Genomic DNA, 15,113 nt, shown 5'->3' with positions numbered 1-15,113 from the left:
TTTTTTTTTTGCCGCTCCATTTTCGGAATTGGCTTTGCGTGTTTTGAACGGGAAATATATTAATTCTCAAAATAGGAAAATTGTTTTCTGTATGTTTTTTGTCGTTTGTTAAATATTTTTCATCTGTTCTATTTTTTTAAAATTGCGTTGCCGGTATGTCACCCCCGCAGCCTGATATCTATGTAATGAGAACATTGTTGCTTGGAGTTCGCTTTCAAATTGTCTGGTGTGAATATTTTCCCCGAGAGTGTACTGTCATTATCACTGTGCTACTTCCGGCAAGTTTTATAACTTTGCTTTATTTTGTCTAGTATTCCTGTGCCTAGGCCACGTTTTGCATGGATGGTATGCGATCCACCAGGTATATCACTCTCTTCACTGTCACAGCCCGTGCTTTGATTGCTGTGTGCCGACTGCTGTTGTCCTAACTCCCCTGTGGCCCATGAAATATATGAATGCTTATTGAAGGGCATGGACTTTACGACAGTGCTGGGTTCAACTTTGTGAGGGGTTCTGGATTTCACCGCATTGACGCTTAATCTTGTTAATATTTTAGCAATGTACGCTTGTGGGTTCAAATACACGGTATAAACGGCTGCTCAAGGCCCCTACCAGTTTGCCTTGTACGGGAGGGCGTACCACCGTGACTTTTCGTTTTTCGTTTGCGTTTTTTACCAGTATCCTGTTGATGTTCCATTGTGGTACCTTGTAGTGCCAACGTATCGTTTATAAAGGGAACATTCCGTCTGCGATCTGTGCTCTGGAAATGAACGAAGGGAGATAGCACAAGCATCGAACATCAGCATTGTTACAGCAATCATCACAAAAATTTATACAGAAGTTTGCATCTCCCGGAATTTGCCCGTTTGCACATATGTGTCTCCATGTAGTCGAGTCTTTGGGAGTCAAATTTAAAAATAATCTGGAATATCAATTATAGTTAAATCATTTGGTGAACTTATTATCATATCTCCACATTTTTTCAAAAGTAAAATGATAAATAGCTGTCTGGTTATTGATTTTCTCTACCTTACTGTTGTTAAAGGGACATTGGGTTGCTGAGGACATACGGTGTAAAAGGTTAGGAACTTACTATTTACATGTGACCAGTGACTGCTTGGTGCTTCTTGAGTTTTTTTAAATCATAGTTACCAGTATTCCCTTTAGGGTGGGTGCTACAACGTCCCCCGTGGATGTTTTAAACAAACTTGACATTGCTTCCTCCCCATTGTTTTGTCGCCGGTATAGGCTACGCATGTGGGAAGGACAATTCCCCTTTCCCTCCAACTCGTGACGAACTGTTTTCCACTTTTTTAGCAGTGTGGGATTACTAGTGGCAAAGGGGGCTCACAATGCGTATATTTTTGTCCACTCCCTTAAAAGGGCTTCGTGAGACTGTGATGCCATTTTAATAACCTCCTGTCATGCTGTCTATATATATATATATATATTAGTGCCTGCTTTGGTGATTGCTGTTTACGAGTGTTTTGTTTGAAAGCGTAGGTTGATTAGTTGATAAAACGGTCCCGTAATTTGCGGCCGTCACGGGGGATCGGTTACTTTGTTTTGGCGGAAGATGGTTTTCTTCACAACGAGAATCATACGGGTTGCGCCGGTGAGGTGTGCGGTTAATGGTTTTTGTTGTATTCGTATTTGTGGGCAGGTGGGGGTTGGCAGAACAAAGGAATGGAGGACAGTTTTCCCTTCATGTTTGCCAGGCTGTCCACGGTGTAATCGATCACTTCTAATGATGCTAAGAATTATGAGTCCGTGGAATTTGATGGTGAGCTTGTGTTTCAATGGTCCTATTAGGTATTGAGAATTTTTCCTTTTCACATCTTTCGTTGGAAACATTTTTGTTTATTTTTCATTACAATCGTGTTAGTGGTTAGAAGAAATCTTTGTTGTACCCCGCATTGATTTAACTACTGGATCCGTTAACCAGCCGCAGTGTTCTGTTAGGAGTCGCAAGTCCATTTTGTTACTGATTATCGCTGCTTCTCTTCCGATGACATGGTTATCTATACTGTTTTTCTGTTGTTCAAAATACTTTTATTCGGTATTGTTGAAAGCATTCAAGTACAACATCTAAAGGTGGAAAAAGTTGTGAACACAATAATTTTAGCTATTACGTTACCGTAGTATTGGCGTTGGATACGTCGCACAAGTAATCGGGGGACACTTGAGCTGTTACTGACAGATTTACACTGTAACTGATAACGTCGCTTCATATCATTGCTGTTGTTATTTTTCGAAAACTATTTATGCGACCTTTTCTGTTCCTTAACAATTTGTTCGGCATGCTGTTTTGGGAGTACTAATGCTTATTGTTTGGATTTCGTTATGAAGATCTTATCCCAATAATGACATACTAATATAGGAACAGCACGCAGTACAATTGCTTTCAATTCACTGGCAACGAAGGGCGGGGAAAACACCGGGGAATACTGGTGGTTTAAACACGCAATAATTGTGAAGTGCGTGTTTATTGCCTTACACTTACGTTATTAGCACTCTTCAAAGATGAGTACGATGACCCTGTGTAGCGCCCCGTCGGGCGTGTCTTTGATGTGATAACGTCATAGGGGTATATATTTGGACTGAACAATATAGAAGTGCCGTGCTGATACCTTTACGGTAACCTAGGTATTTTCTAGAAGGCTACTGTTCCTCAGTATACTCAGGTAGGCTCTGTTCATCCCTTATTATTCATATTCGAGTCTTGGGTCTGCACTTAGTGGCCTTATTGTACAAGGATACAATGTATTGGTACCCTTATTACAAGGTAAGTTGACGACAGAAGTTGGATGCACAGTTTTTGACGCATGGCAAGGCTGACATGTAAGTAATTACTATGAAGAACGACGTCTTACGAAATAAGATACGTTTATGTGGTAATTTCTTTCTTGCGCCAACTGTACACTCGTATTATATATGGTCACCCATGCGGTAGTTTCAGGTGTACGATATTTTAGACGAGGGTCTGTGAAGAAGCCTCAACGTTAGAGTCAAAGAGAAGGAGCAGTACTTTCGTAATGTTGTCTGACTGGAAACTTACTCGTAGCAGCAAAATGATGGCACTCGGCGACAGAGCGCGCACATTCATAGGGTAAGCAACCCCGACGTTCGAGTGACATATACAGTTAAGAGTTACTCACATGTGATATCAATTATGGAAAAAACGGCATGAAAAAGCAGTATTCATTATTTGTTGGGAAAAAGTTACCAGAAAAAACTTTCAACCTGATCTTTTCTTTTGTTTGAACACAGAACGGGTAATCAGGTTGAACGCGAAAAGGATAAAAACTATTTGTTCTCTTTCAGTCATCAACTAAAAAAGCAAACAAGCAACCTAATAAAAAGGATTTAAATAAAATGTCTGACTGGGAACGTGGATACCGTGGTGGACGTGGTGGAGGCGAGGGTGGACGCCGTGGTGGACGTGGTGGAGGCGAGGGTAGACGCCGTGGTGGACGTGGTGGAGGCGAGGGTGGATACCGTGGTGGACGTGGTGGAGGCTTTGGTGACGGGGCGTATCGGACTGGCCAGACCCGTGAGAGGGATGCGGTGGTTTCGTTTGCGAAAGCCGGGATGTACGACCGGCCAGTGGAGGCATGGACAAACCTCCTCCCTCTGTACATCGACCCGAGGAAATGTGCCTTCATTTACCCCCTTTCCATTGAAATGAAAGATGGGGCACCCGACCTCAGGGAAAGGGTTAAAGTGCTCGCATCGAAGAATATGTTGTTGAAAATGAGAAAGGAAAGCGGTAGCGAAGACGCATTTGACGTCAACATGTGCGTCTGCACAGGGTCATCGATAATATGTCCCACTAGACTTCCCGTGGAGGAATATAATTACGAATTGACCGTGAACGCGCGCAAAGGGAAGGGGAAAACGGTGACATACACATACACGCTTACGCTGAAGCAGGCGACATCATGTTCGTTGAACCCCAAAGAGAGGACAATGGAGTTGAACTGCGTGATCGGTAGTGCCGTTCAGGAATGTTATGAGGAAAAGGTCGGTACAAAGTTTGTAGACCTGAAAAACGGAAAAAAAAATGCCACAGGAACCATCTCTATATTTGAGGCAGTTTCTGTGAAGGCGTTTTCGACAGTAATCCGTGGCAAAGAAAACGATGTCCTGCAGCTGGACGTCTCCCTTCCCGTGGCGTCGGCCATGGACTGTTTGACGGCGATGGAGGATGAAAGGAGGCGAGCACGCGGTAGTATCCGACGAGCGCTCGCCGAGCGTTTCATTAAGAAAAAGGTATACAGTGTGGTGGACAAATCCCGTGCTACTATGTATACCGTCCTTGATATTACGGACAATAAGGCCTGCGATGCAGCGGGCCTCAAACAAAACCCGTCACAGACATATGTGGAGTATTTCCGCGACCGGTACGGGATTCATATTGAGCCACAGCAAGCACTTTTTAAGTGCCGGACGAACGACGGGCGGCGGGTGGTGCTTGTCCCACCTCAGGTGCTGCACGAGATGTCCTTGAATGAGCAAGACCGAAGGCAACTTCCGCAGCTGTGCTCCATATTTCCTGATGATCGTGTTCAACGCCTCAGGCGTGTCATTGAACGTCTAATCCAACACGAAGGGGGGAGGGTCGTGAAGTTCTTGGAGGCGTACGGAATATCCTTTGGAAAGGATTTCGTTTCCGTGGATGGTCAGGTGCTGAAGTCCCCGGAAATATTGATACCAAAGGGTGACGGTTTTCGACGAGTGAACCCTCAAAGCGAGAGCTCACAACAGGGTTTCGTGAAGGAGCTCAAAGACCTTAGGCACCCCGGTGCGCGACAGACAGTCGACGTCGTATTGTATGACGAAACAAACAACAAGCAGGGAACTGTTGTCGTCGGTAATATAAAGAAGTACCTTGATGGCATGAGCGCCCCACTAAATTTCGGGGATTCCATCCCCGTTCGAAGCTTGAAAGAGGCGAAGGGCCGCTTGGGGAAGAACATTTTTGGTGTGACGTTCCTGCGGCGACCCGAGAGGGAGCCGTATGCAGAGTGGAAGGCATCATGGTCGGGCGGCGGTGCCCTTAGCCAAGTCGTGGCTAAGGACCTAACGGGAGGTCGTGAGTTGTCGATTGTCATGGCCGTTGCGCAACAAATATGCGCAAAAACCGGTCGCCTCAATTGGACCCTAGATGTGAACCAAGTTTGTCCGAAGCTAGCGAAGGCTGACCCATCCGGCGGAATATTAATAATAGCCGCCGATGTTGGGAGGGATCAACGCTCGGTTGCAACGGAGTCTTCCGCCGTCAGGCAGGAGTTCTTCGCGGTTGCTTTCGTGTCATTCTACGTGAAGGGCACACAGTGGTCGACCTACTGCAACCATTATCAAGTGAATGGCAGGAAGGAGACCTTGTATGCCGACGGCAGCGACTGTGACACGACATCGATGTCTGAGGGGGGGCCCCCAACTCCATCCGAGGTGATATCTAAGAAGATGGGGGAGTTCGTGCAAGAAGCAAAAAGCCACTTCACGAGCAAGGGAAATGCTGTGTCGGCGTACCTGGTTCTGCGTGGCTGTGCCTCGGAGGGAGAATTGCTTGATGCCCGCAAGAGTGACGTCGACGTCCTGAGTGAGGTGCTCAAGGGAAGCAGCTGGGCGGTTGTGGCTGGCCAGCGGTATCAGCACTCGCGCTTTGCTTTCCAAGCCCCTGATGACCGCACGATGTACTGCAACGCCCCACGCGGTTTCGTTACAGCGGAAGGTGCGGACAAAAAATTTGGTGAGGCATTCTTTCTCACCGGCGCAAATTGCACCCTTGGTCACGCCCGCTCTACGCTGTATGTCGTCTCCAAGCGGAAAGGATTCGATCTTGGAGAGCTACAGGCTCTCCTGTACGGGATGTGCTTTCTATATCCTAACAAAACCGATGCGCTTCCGCTACCCCTCCCCCTGAAGTGCGCAGCGGAGTATGGGCGTAAGTATTCTGCGCTCACCAATTTGAAAACGCTGGGGGGCAACTTGCGGACAACAATGCATTATCTATAAACCACCGCTTCTCCGGGGAAAGCAACTTTGGGAAGGTGCAATGTGTGTGATGGTGGCCTTTCAGTGCACATGGCAGTTTGTTGTACAGCCTACGCCATGAGCGCTCAACGCTTTCCCCTGGTAGGGAGAATGTGAGGCGAAAATTTCCTTCGCTTTTGTTATCTTTTAAACATACAGAATGCATTATTTAATCTTACTTTTTCACTATGTGGGTTCGCGTGTGAGTTTATAATTGTAGTGCCTCACGTGTGCCCTCTCTTAAACGGAAACACGTGTCCCCCTTGCGGCCCTTTCGCTGACGCTAAGTTGGTGAAGATTAACCTTGGTTGCTCCCCTATTTTTTGTTGTGACAGCCGTCTCTTCTTTTTTTTTTTTATATTTACAGGGGGAGGGAAGTACTTTTTCATCAACAGATAAAGCAGTAATTGCTGACAGCAGTGTGAGTTTCGTGGTGGGGGATGCTTACGCCATCTTTTTTTATGATTGCTGTGATCGCTTTGCACCTTTTTTAACTCTCCGACGCAAGGGAAGTTGATTGCTTAGAAGCTATGCATCCATCATGATTTGTTTGTTTTTCCGCTGATTGATGCGTTGCTAATTTAGAGTTTCTGTTTTTTTATGTGTAAAGTATATTGTTTGCCATTTGTGGGGTGTGTTACGTATTCGCTGTTGTGTGCCACGGGCTAGTTGCCTCGTTTTGTGATATTTTCGATACTTTTTCCATTCTATAATGTTTCTTTGAACATGACATAGTTGTTGCATTTCCATAGCCAGGCATGTCCTTGTGGCTAACATTGTTTTCGGTACCGTTTCTGCTGGTGCGGGTAGCTTCAGCGGATCACAAGCGGAGTATTTTGAAGGATGATGTGTGGCTTGAGATGCCGACACCATCTAGGACGGAGGGGAGTAATGTTGTTTGGCCTGTCGTAAGGGGGCTCGTGGCGTTGAACGGTTCAGCTGGTGTTGGTCAGGTGGTGAATAGACTAAGCAGCAACGAGAGCCTCTCAGTGGGTGGGCTCGTTGGATGTGGGGACGGGTATTGCCCTTCGTTTGCGCCCATATGCTGCGGAGGCCCAGCTTACTACTATTGTGTATCTGGGGGAAGTAAGTGCTGCGGTTTCCCTGGGAGGGTTGTGGGGTCTTGTGGTCAAAGTGAGGAGTGCTGTGCTGATGAACGAAATGTTACATGCTGTGAGGCGGGCTCGTACTGTAAAGTCGACGGCAGTGATCTTGCCTGTGCCTCTGACACCTGTTCGCATCGTCTGACAGTTGATGAATGCCTCAGCCAAAATGATGGCTGTGGATGGTGCTGTGAAGAGCACCGGTGCGTGAGAAATACGAGCGGGTGCTCTAAAGGCGGTCGTCCTATCGCTGTAGGAGAGACGTGCCCCTCGCGGTGCCACTATGCAGATACGTGCGGTTTGTGTTTGGCTTCTGGTGACGCGGCGAGCGGCCTGGAGGATTGTATGTGGTGTTGTGGCTCACAGTCTTGCATACCTTCCAGTGAGGGAGATAGCTGCCAAAATCTTCAAGGTATTGTATCTCCAGGATTTTGTTCGGCCTGTCTGAGCAACGGAGAGGGCGTGGGTCCGACATTTGTTGGATCACTTCAGCAGATGCTTGCCCTATTTTCGTCGTTTGTTTTTATGATAGGGATCATTTCTTGCGTTTGGGTTTCCCGTGCTTGTGCAACTTATCGTGACAACACGATTGTAGCGAACGGAATGCGACAGGTAGAGGTGGCTGCGCATTACGCGGTGCGACGCCATGGGTTCATTGCCGATGGTCTTTCTGCAGAGGGTGGCTCTTCAGGATGTTGCCCCTTGCTTCGATGTATTTGTTGTTTTTGCACGACTCGCAGATCCGATCCAAGCAAGCAAATACAAGAGGAGGGTGGAGATGGCCCCTGTCTGAGCGGTGAGTTTTATTGCGCAGGGTGTGAGCTGGCATTACGCCCGCGGTCACTTCTCTCACTTGTTGACGCGGTTCAGGGTTCCAGGCCACCCGGTGAGAGAGGTATATGCGATGATTCTGATTACCATGCGGAGGACGAGGGGATTATTGTTCTTCTGCCATGTGGTCACTTTTACTGTTACGCGTGCCTAAATATTAAAAAGAAACGAACAATAAGCCCCAGACGTCTGCCTAAACAAACTTGCTCTGCGGCCGCATCCGATTCTCAGGTTCGTGCCGAGGAGGCTCTGCAAAGTGTCTCCTCCGCTGATGGTGAGCATGCAGGAAATCCTAGCGGCGCACATGTGGATGCTGACAACAGGGAGGCAGGGGCAGCGGAGGCACAAGAGTCCAGTTGTTGTGGGTGCCTGCTGTGCCCGTTTGGGAAGAACTCTAAAGAGCGCGTTGCGGGTGAGCCCAAGGGTGTCGTGGACATTGGAAAATTGGCGATGAAGAAAATTAAACGGAAGTGCCCCAAGTGCAGACGAACGGTAACCGACGTACTTTTACCCCACAATATCATACATTTGTAATCATACATGCTGTTCTGTTGAAACATATTGCCTGTGAAGTTTGCAGATGTCCGGGCACTCATAACGTTTTGTGGCTGCTGTTACGTCTTTTTACTTGCTATGGCTACTAGCAACTTAATCTGTTTCTGCCACACGTAGAGGAGATACGGTGTAGCTTCTATCCCTGCAGATGGTGAGGGCTGTTGTAAGAAAGGTGTTTCTTCCCTGTCTTCCTACACTTCAGTCTTTTCAGCTGCAGTGAGTGCCACGCGGAGGGTGTACGTGCTGGTCTTACACTTGTTCAGGCGCTTTACCCTAATTATTGTCCAAATATGCGATGATTGTGCGATTGCCCCTTAGCGCTGGTTGGTCCTTTGCTGGGCATGTTTTTTGAGATGTAGTTTTCAAGTTACCTTTGTGCGCTTGTTTGCATATACCATATGGTTAGTTTCCCCGTGTGCCCCGCGGTTCTACCGCCATATGTCTGTGCATATGCGTTCTTGAACAAGAAAAAGACGGTATATGAAGTGGGCGGTGGTGTATCATGTTGTTCCCTCAAATTTTGTCATATCCCCATTTATTTCTGTGGAAGGGTACTGCACGGTGAGTGGAGGCGTATTGTGTGTGAGACGCTACCTCGGGTGGCTGCCAACATGTTCTTTCAGCTGAGAACTGCATCCATGGATTTTCTATCAAATGAACTCCCTGCTTCAACAAGTGATGTTTTGTGGGCACATCTGGACACTTCCATTTTTTATTCGCGTTTAGTGAGCCGAATACGGCTAGCTGCTGGGTTTGTGCTGCATGCGGCGTGTATTAACTTATTGCTCGCGATTGCTCCGCCTATGTGAGTTTGGGTGTGGGTGTCCCCGCGGTTGTCGCCTTTTCGGTGCCTGTTTTCGCTGTGACCTGAGTCAGGTAGGAGCCTGGGTTACAGGCAGGATGTGCTCCACTTGGCTGAGGCCTCGCAGCTGTTTCTGAGCTGCAGCTGTGGTTCTTTAGACTAATAGGCACTGTCACCCTCATTTCAACCACCGCTTTGTTATGTGTAACCCACCAGGAACATGGAGTTGTCGGGTGTTGTCTCTTCCCCGTCCTCACACGTTTTTGTTAGCGTCGCAGCAGCCGCTTGGAATCTAGAGGTGGGGGAATTTCTTTCTCCAACTTCAGCTGTAGCGTTGTTTCAGTGAAATCCCCTCGAAGTGGTGGTAGCGGTTTCTGCTTTTATTTTTTTTGACTTTGCTTGCTTTCCGTTTGTGTGAGGTTAAGGAAAGAACTTAGGCGAGCGTTATGTACTTTCGGTACATCTCACTGCACCGGTTGGTGCGGCGACTGTTGTTCGTTTGCTTGCTGTCTTGCTTTCCCCAGGGGAGGTCTGTGTGGTTTCGTCATCATGAATTACGTTGTGCAAGTGTAAGACCTGCGAAAAAATGGAGTGTTTGTGCTTTGTTGACGCCATTATAATACATATGCGTTCTCTCGTGTATGTGGTCTCTTTTTTAAAAAAAATACAATCCTTGCTGAAGTGGGTTTAGAAGTAAGGATATTGTAAAAGCGCGGCGCGCATCTTTTTTATTTTGAGTTTTTACTCAGTGATATGAAGCGCACACCTGTTAGGGTGCTGAATGTCACGGTGGCCTTTCTCCAAGGGTGGGGGGGTGGCTCTTCTGGTGGGGGATGGGGATCCGACGATGGCCCAGGCAATGGTAGCGGTGGCGGTGGCAGCGGTGGAAGAGGCGGCTGGGGCTCTGGTGGAGGAGGCGGCGGTGGGTGGGGCTCTGGCGGAGGTGGCAACGGCGGCTGGGGCTCTGGTGGAGGAGGCGGCGGTGGCTGGGGCTCTGGTGGAGGAGGCCGTGGCTCTGGTGGGGGCAGCAACGGCGGCTGGGGCTCTGGTCGGGGTGGAAGTGCTCATGGTTTCAGTAACCCGTGGAACGACGGCGATGCCGGGTGGCGCGGTGCAGCTACCGGTGCTCGGGCAAACCGTGGTCGTGGTGGTTTCCGACGCGGTCGTGGTGGTGCGGATGATGGCGTCTGGGGCCAACCAAACGTGGTCGACGAGGAGGCATGGACTGCTGCCCCCCCTAGCTTCAACCCCCCTGTGCGGCGTGTGGATCCGTTAACCCTTACCGCGGTGGAGGTGGAGATTGATGGCATTAAGAAATTGGTGGGTCAGCGTGTGCAGGTGTCTGGACTTTCCGACGAAACTACTTGGCACACACTCAAGGATCATTTGCGTCAAGCGGGGGAGGTCACCTTTTGCAAAGTTTTCTCAGGGGGAAGAGCTGTGGTGGAATTTGTCACCCCGGAAGACGCTGCCCGTGCCATAACGGAACTGCAGGCGTCCGAGTTGGAGGGCGCCACTCTTTTTCTGCGGGAGGATAGGGAGGACACCGTATTAGTGAACACGCGGAGAAAAATACGTGAGGTCCGGGATGCACAGCTTCGTGCTCGTAAGGAAGAAATGGAGAAGAAGCGTCGGGAGCAGGCGATAGCGGAAGGAGATTGTAGCGCGCCCGCGCCTCCCGCTGAAGTGGCAGGTGATGCCAGTCAGAAGGTGTAAAACCCTATTTACGGGAATATTAGTAGCATACCCACCCCGTTCCGCCAAGCGCTGGAAACTGGCGTCAAGCGGGTAAATAATGAAGTAAATGATAAGTAGGCGAGACGCTGGGTTGAGGTAGCCAGGTCGTAAGTTTTGTTCCTTTCCACAGGCTGAACTCTTTCGCCTGCGAGTGCGTGCCAGAGTCAACGACAACAACAAAGGTTCTGTCGTGTTTACGGTAGTACAACATCAGAAGAGATCACTGTCTACGACTTATGAGGAATGAAAGAAAACGTGTCTGACGTTCGTAACGTAGTGTTTTACCGGTTCCGTGGATGCGTGTCTACGCCCCTGCGCACCGTATTGTCTTTGGGGGAGTACTCGGCCCCTTTTTTATTTCCCTTCCTTAGTTTGAAGCAGAAACTGATCCACTAGTGTGAACTGGAAAAGGTGTCGATGCCAAGTTCGGTGGCCCTGCGGGTCAGGCTGTCGATTGCCAATCCCGCTGTGGAGCGTCTTCTTGTCTGCATTGGAACCCTAAACGATGAGCAAGGCAGCGAGGCGCGGGGGGCTCTAGGCAGACTTGTTGCAAGGAAAATACTAGAAACATGTGCCCCTTCCCCGAGTGACGTACAGAACCCAGATGAAAACCGCATTCAAGCAAGAGATGCGAAGGGAAGGACTCGCGAGCGGTACGCTTTCCGCCAATACGGACCATTTGCAAGGCATACCTGCAGTCACAGTGGCTCTCGGTTCCGCAGGCCGTGTCGAAACGCGCAGACTTGGGATTCTGAGAGGGTGTCGGATTACATGGGTGTGTGGTGTGACCGTCTGCTTCTAGGTGAGCACAACAACCCACGGCGATGCGCGCTGCTCGAGCCGCGTGTTCCGGTCGTCATGGTGGGTGAGTCACTAGAACGTGTTCTCTTGGCTCATCGTGGCTTAAGAGGAAGCGATATTCTCTTCATCTTTGGAAGTCCTTGTTTTCCATTTGGCGCCACGCGCCTCATTTCTTTCAGCGACGCACTGCTGGATCCTCTCTGCATATCTTACCCGTCTCGGCATCAACTTGTAGGGACTGTGTTACATTGTCTGGAGCGTGAGTCTTCCATACCTTCAGCACTCGTGGTGGGGCTCGGTAGCACGCATGGTCTTCGGACTGCGTTTGAACCCGAGGAGAAAGTACTAATTGAGTCTCGAATCGTGCCCTTGCTGGGCTTTGTCAGCGCATTGTGGACTGTTGATCCGTTGAAGGCGTCGGAGTACCTCCAGAGTAACCCACAAAATAACGCCCGCCTGTGGGGCACCATGCAGTCATCCATGTTATCCACGCGAGATGCGGCTCTGCTTCGTGCATTCGAGTCAGGCCAGCCGCTTGATGCACGATTGAGTCAGCAACATACCGCATACCTCGCGGAAACACTACTTGACCGCTTATTCCCTCAATCGGGGCAGTGAGCGTGTGATCCACTTCTAAGCGATGCTGCCAGCTGTGCCCCGTTAGCAGGGATAACTGGGGTTACAACTCTTCAAACGGGTGCCAGTGGTCTTACTTTGATGTGACACATGTAATGTGCATATTATACTCCAGCTTGCGTGTGTGCGTGTGTTGACGTAATACTCTCTCTCTCTCTCTCTTGCCTTTTCACTTATTTTGTTGGGATTTAGGAGTAGTTTTCTCTGGGTGGCGTCGCGTCCATCCCCGCCTTATTTTTGGAGTGGATGCATGTGGATGTGCCTCACGACTGTTTCCCGGGTTGTGCCACTCCTCTTGAGGCATTTGCTATAGCCCTCCGTTCTCAACCGCGTGGTTTTGGTTGGGACTGTAGTGCAATTAGTGCCCTGGATGGTAGGGGGGAGGTGGTAGCAGGGTTTGTGCTAGGACTGCCCCGCGCCTCTCCCTGTGATAAAATTAGTGGTCCTAGTTTTGTGTGCGTCTCGTTGGGAAGTGGGACGCGTTGTGTGGGTTACAAACCAGTGGAGTTTACTGTTGAGGCCGATTTGATGCTGAGAGACGGGCACGCGGAGGTTATGGCCCGGCGTGGCCTCGTGGCATTCCTTCTGGATGCAGCAGCGTATCTTTCACGGGGTGACGACCGACTTCATTTTGCCGTTGAGCGTCACCATTGTTTTCCTCAGTTCTCCGGCGGTGACGCAAGTTGTGATGCAGTGGGGGAGTGTTTCCGTCTTCGGCCCGGCGTGAGCGTGCACTTGGTGTGCACAGAGTATCCCTGCGGTGCGATGTCTACCCCATTCGGCGGGGCTCATGTGCTCCTGAGTACGCCTAGCGGCCGTTCCCTTTTCGACGGCGGATTGGATAGCAACCCTTTGCTCGTTGGAGAGGAGCATGTATCTCGCTGCGATGGCAAGACCCTACCTGAGTTTGTGGACGCTCGCGTGTTTGATGGTCCCGGCTCCTTTACCGTTTGCTATGGCCACCGGGTAGCTGCTCACCGGTGCTGGCCGGTGGACGATATGCCGTTCGTAGCCCGTGTCAAACCGGGGAGGGGTCGGCAAAACCTCTGCATGTCGTGTTCGGACAAATTGCTTCGCTGGCACTGCTTGGGCATCCAGGGCCGAAGACGAACGCGACTGTTTCCGGAGCCCATCCGCCTGGCGGCGGTGTGGCTTCCGCGAAAGGTTAGCATTGTTAGTGACAACTGTGTAGCGGTTAATGCGTTTTCCCCTCTAGAGAAAGCAAGAGAGGGCCTAAATAGCCGCTTGCATTGTTTTTGTCCTCGTCTTCGCCCTGGGGAACTAGGTGCTCCCTCTGAGGGAACAAACGAGCCTGTGCGAGGTGGTTCGCCATTTCCGCAGGTGGATGTTTGTGATTTTGAATCGTCCGCCCTCCGTTTGATCCTGGTGGGCATGAGTGGGGACGATACCCCTCTGGGAAACGGTGGTGCGCCCAAAAGAAAGGATGAATCATGCTGGTCCCGTGCTGCGTGGGCCACAGTGGAGGATGGAAATCAAGTTGTTCCCTGTTCCGCGGGTGCGAAAAGGCGTAGGGGGGAACTTGAGGGCCTCGTCGTGCGGTGCGTTTTGCGCTGGAACGAAGAGAGCACCGCAGCGTTGAACACCAAGGCTGGTGTTCCACGTGGCGTAACGAAGCAAAGTATGAATCGCACAGTGCAACAATTGCTTCAGCTTCAATCGGACGTATATTCGGGAGCAAAACCTCCTGACCCTGATACCGCTGCGCTACTGGAGGGGATAGCGTCTCGGTTTCCACTCTCTAGGTTGTGGATGGCATTAAGGCAGCGGGAAATTGCCCGGACGGTTTCGGGGAGATATCATCAAAGCTGTCGTAGGTTACAGGCCTTTCCTCCAACGGAGGGTGAAGCTGATCACGAAACTAGGCGAGTTGGCAATTATTCGCTTTATATTCCTCAGCGGGTTGTGTCGGTTGGTGACATGGCGGAAATAGGGAGGAACATCGCATCTGGTGACTCCGTGCATTGTTGGCTACAGGGGTCGCAGCGTGCCGGAGAGTCCGTCCTTGACGAGGTGTGGAAGGAGGGGCTAGGACGTAAACTTCCGTTGCTTTGGGTAGAAAAGCGGGAGCAACGCGTTGCATGATGTATGGCTGACCAAGTCTGCATGGGGGAAATGTTTGGTCGCACATATCTGTTGCAGTGGTGGGGTTGCGGGCTTCACTTGGCCGTCTCCGGGGTATGCTGCTGCCGTTCCACAAGTCAATCCATTATCCATCGAATTGCAGTTAGCCACTAACACAATACAGTCGGGGCACATTCCACATCTAACCAGTGCCAACTCCGTCAGTGTTTAACGTCGATGCGGCACTATGAAATTTCTATGGTTGGGGAAATGGGTTTGCTTGCTGGGTTTGTTCTGCACTCCAATAGGTAAGTGACCACAGTTCGTTTGCACGAGATTGTTGGTGAGTCGCTCGGAGTAATGGTCGCAAGAGGGACACCTAACTCGTTTGCTGAAAAACTTGCTGAATGCCATTCTGTGGATTTGCGGATGACCGACCCTGTGGATTTTTCCCCTGTATTTTGATTACGAGCGATTGTTTGCACGCACAGAATATCGTTTCGCCCTTTGATGTCGAAGCATGTAGG

The 15,113-nt window shown here is 49.9% G+C and overlaps 5 protein-coding genes across 5 annotated transcripts; all 5 read left to right on the top strand.

Moving 5' to 3' along the window:
- Window positions 1-3,375: 3,375 nt before the first annotated feature.
- Window positions 3,376-6,021, top strand: TEOVI_000615900 (argonaute-like protein; the record flags this gene model as incomplete). The annotated part of the gene is made up of 1 exon (XM_067223771.1): window positions 3,376-6,021. One exon carries the CDS (start codon window positions 3,376-3,378, stop codon window positions 6,019-6,021), a length of 2,646 nt encoding a protein of 881 aa, XP_067079872.1.
- Window positions 6,022-6,797: 776 nt separating this feature from the next.
- Window positions 6,798-8,507, top strand: TEOVI_000615800 (Plexin repeat, putative; the record flags this gene model as incomplete). The annotated part of the gene is made up of 1 exon (XM_067223770.1): window positions 6,798-8,507. The coding sequence occupies one exon, from the start codon at window positions 6,798-6,800 to the stop codon at window positions 8,505-8,507; it is 1,710 nt and encodes a 569-aa protein (XP_067079871.1).
- Window positions 8,508-10,083: 1,576 nt separating this feature from the next.
- TEOVI_000615700 (RGG-containing protein 2) lies at window positions 10,084-11,046 on the top strand (the record flags this gene model as incomplete). The annotated part of the gene is made up of 1 exon (XM_067223769.1): window positions 10,084-11,046. One exon carries the CDS (start codon window positions 10,084-10,086, stop codon window positions 11,044-11,046), a length of 963 nt encoding a protein of 320 aa, XP_067079870.1.
- Window positions 11,047-11,484: 438 nt separating this feature from the next.
- TEOVI_000615600 (uncharacterized protein) lies at window positions 11,485-12,486 on the top strand (the record flags this gene model as incomplete). Its single annotated transcript, XM_067223768.1, has 1 exon — window positions 11,485-12,486. The coding sequence occupies one exon, from the start codon at window positions 11,485-11,487 to the stop codon at window positions 12,484-12,486; it is 1,002 nt and encodes a 333-aa protein (XP_067079869.1).
- A 264-nt stretch (window positions 12,487-12,750) lies between these two features.
- On the top strand, window positions 12,751-14,607 carry TEOVI_000615500 (adenosine deaminase-like protein; the record flags this gene model as incomplete). The annotated part of the gene is made up of 1 exon (XM_067223767.1): window positions 12,751-14,607. One exon carries the CDS (start codon window positions 12,751-12,753, stop codon window positions 14,605-14,607), a length of 1,857 nt encoding a protein of 618 aa, XP_067079868.1.
- Window positions 14,608-15,113: the final 506 nt, after the last annotated feature.

The sequence above is a fragment of the Trypanosoma equiperdum genome (assembly GCF_001457755.1).
Source record: "Trypanosoma equiperdum strain OVI genome assembly, contig: ctg_1967, whole genome shotgun sequence".
In the NCBI taxonomy this organism is placed as follows: domain Eukaryota; phylum Euglenozoa; class Kinetoplastea; order Trypanosomatida; family Trypanosomatidae; genus Trypanosoma; species Trypanosoma equiperdum.
Note: the sequence above shows the minus strand (reverse complement) of the source record. Positions and strands in the feature narration are given on the sequence as shown.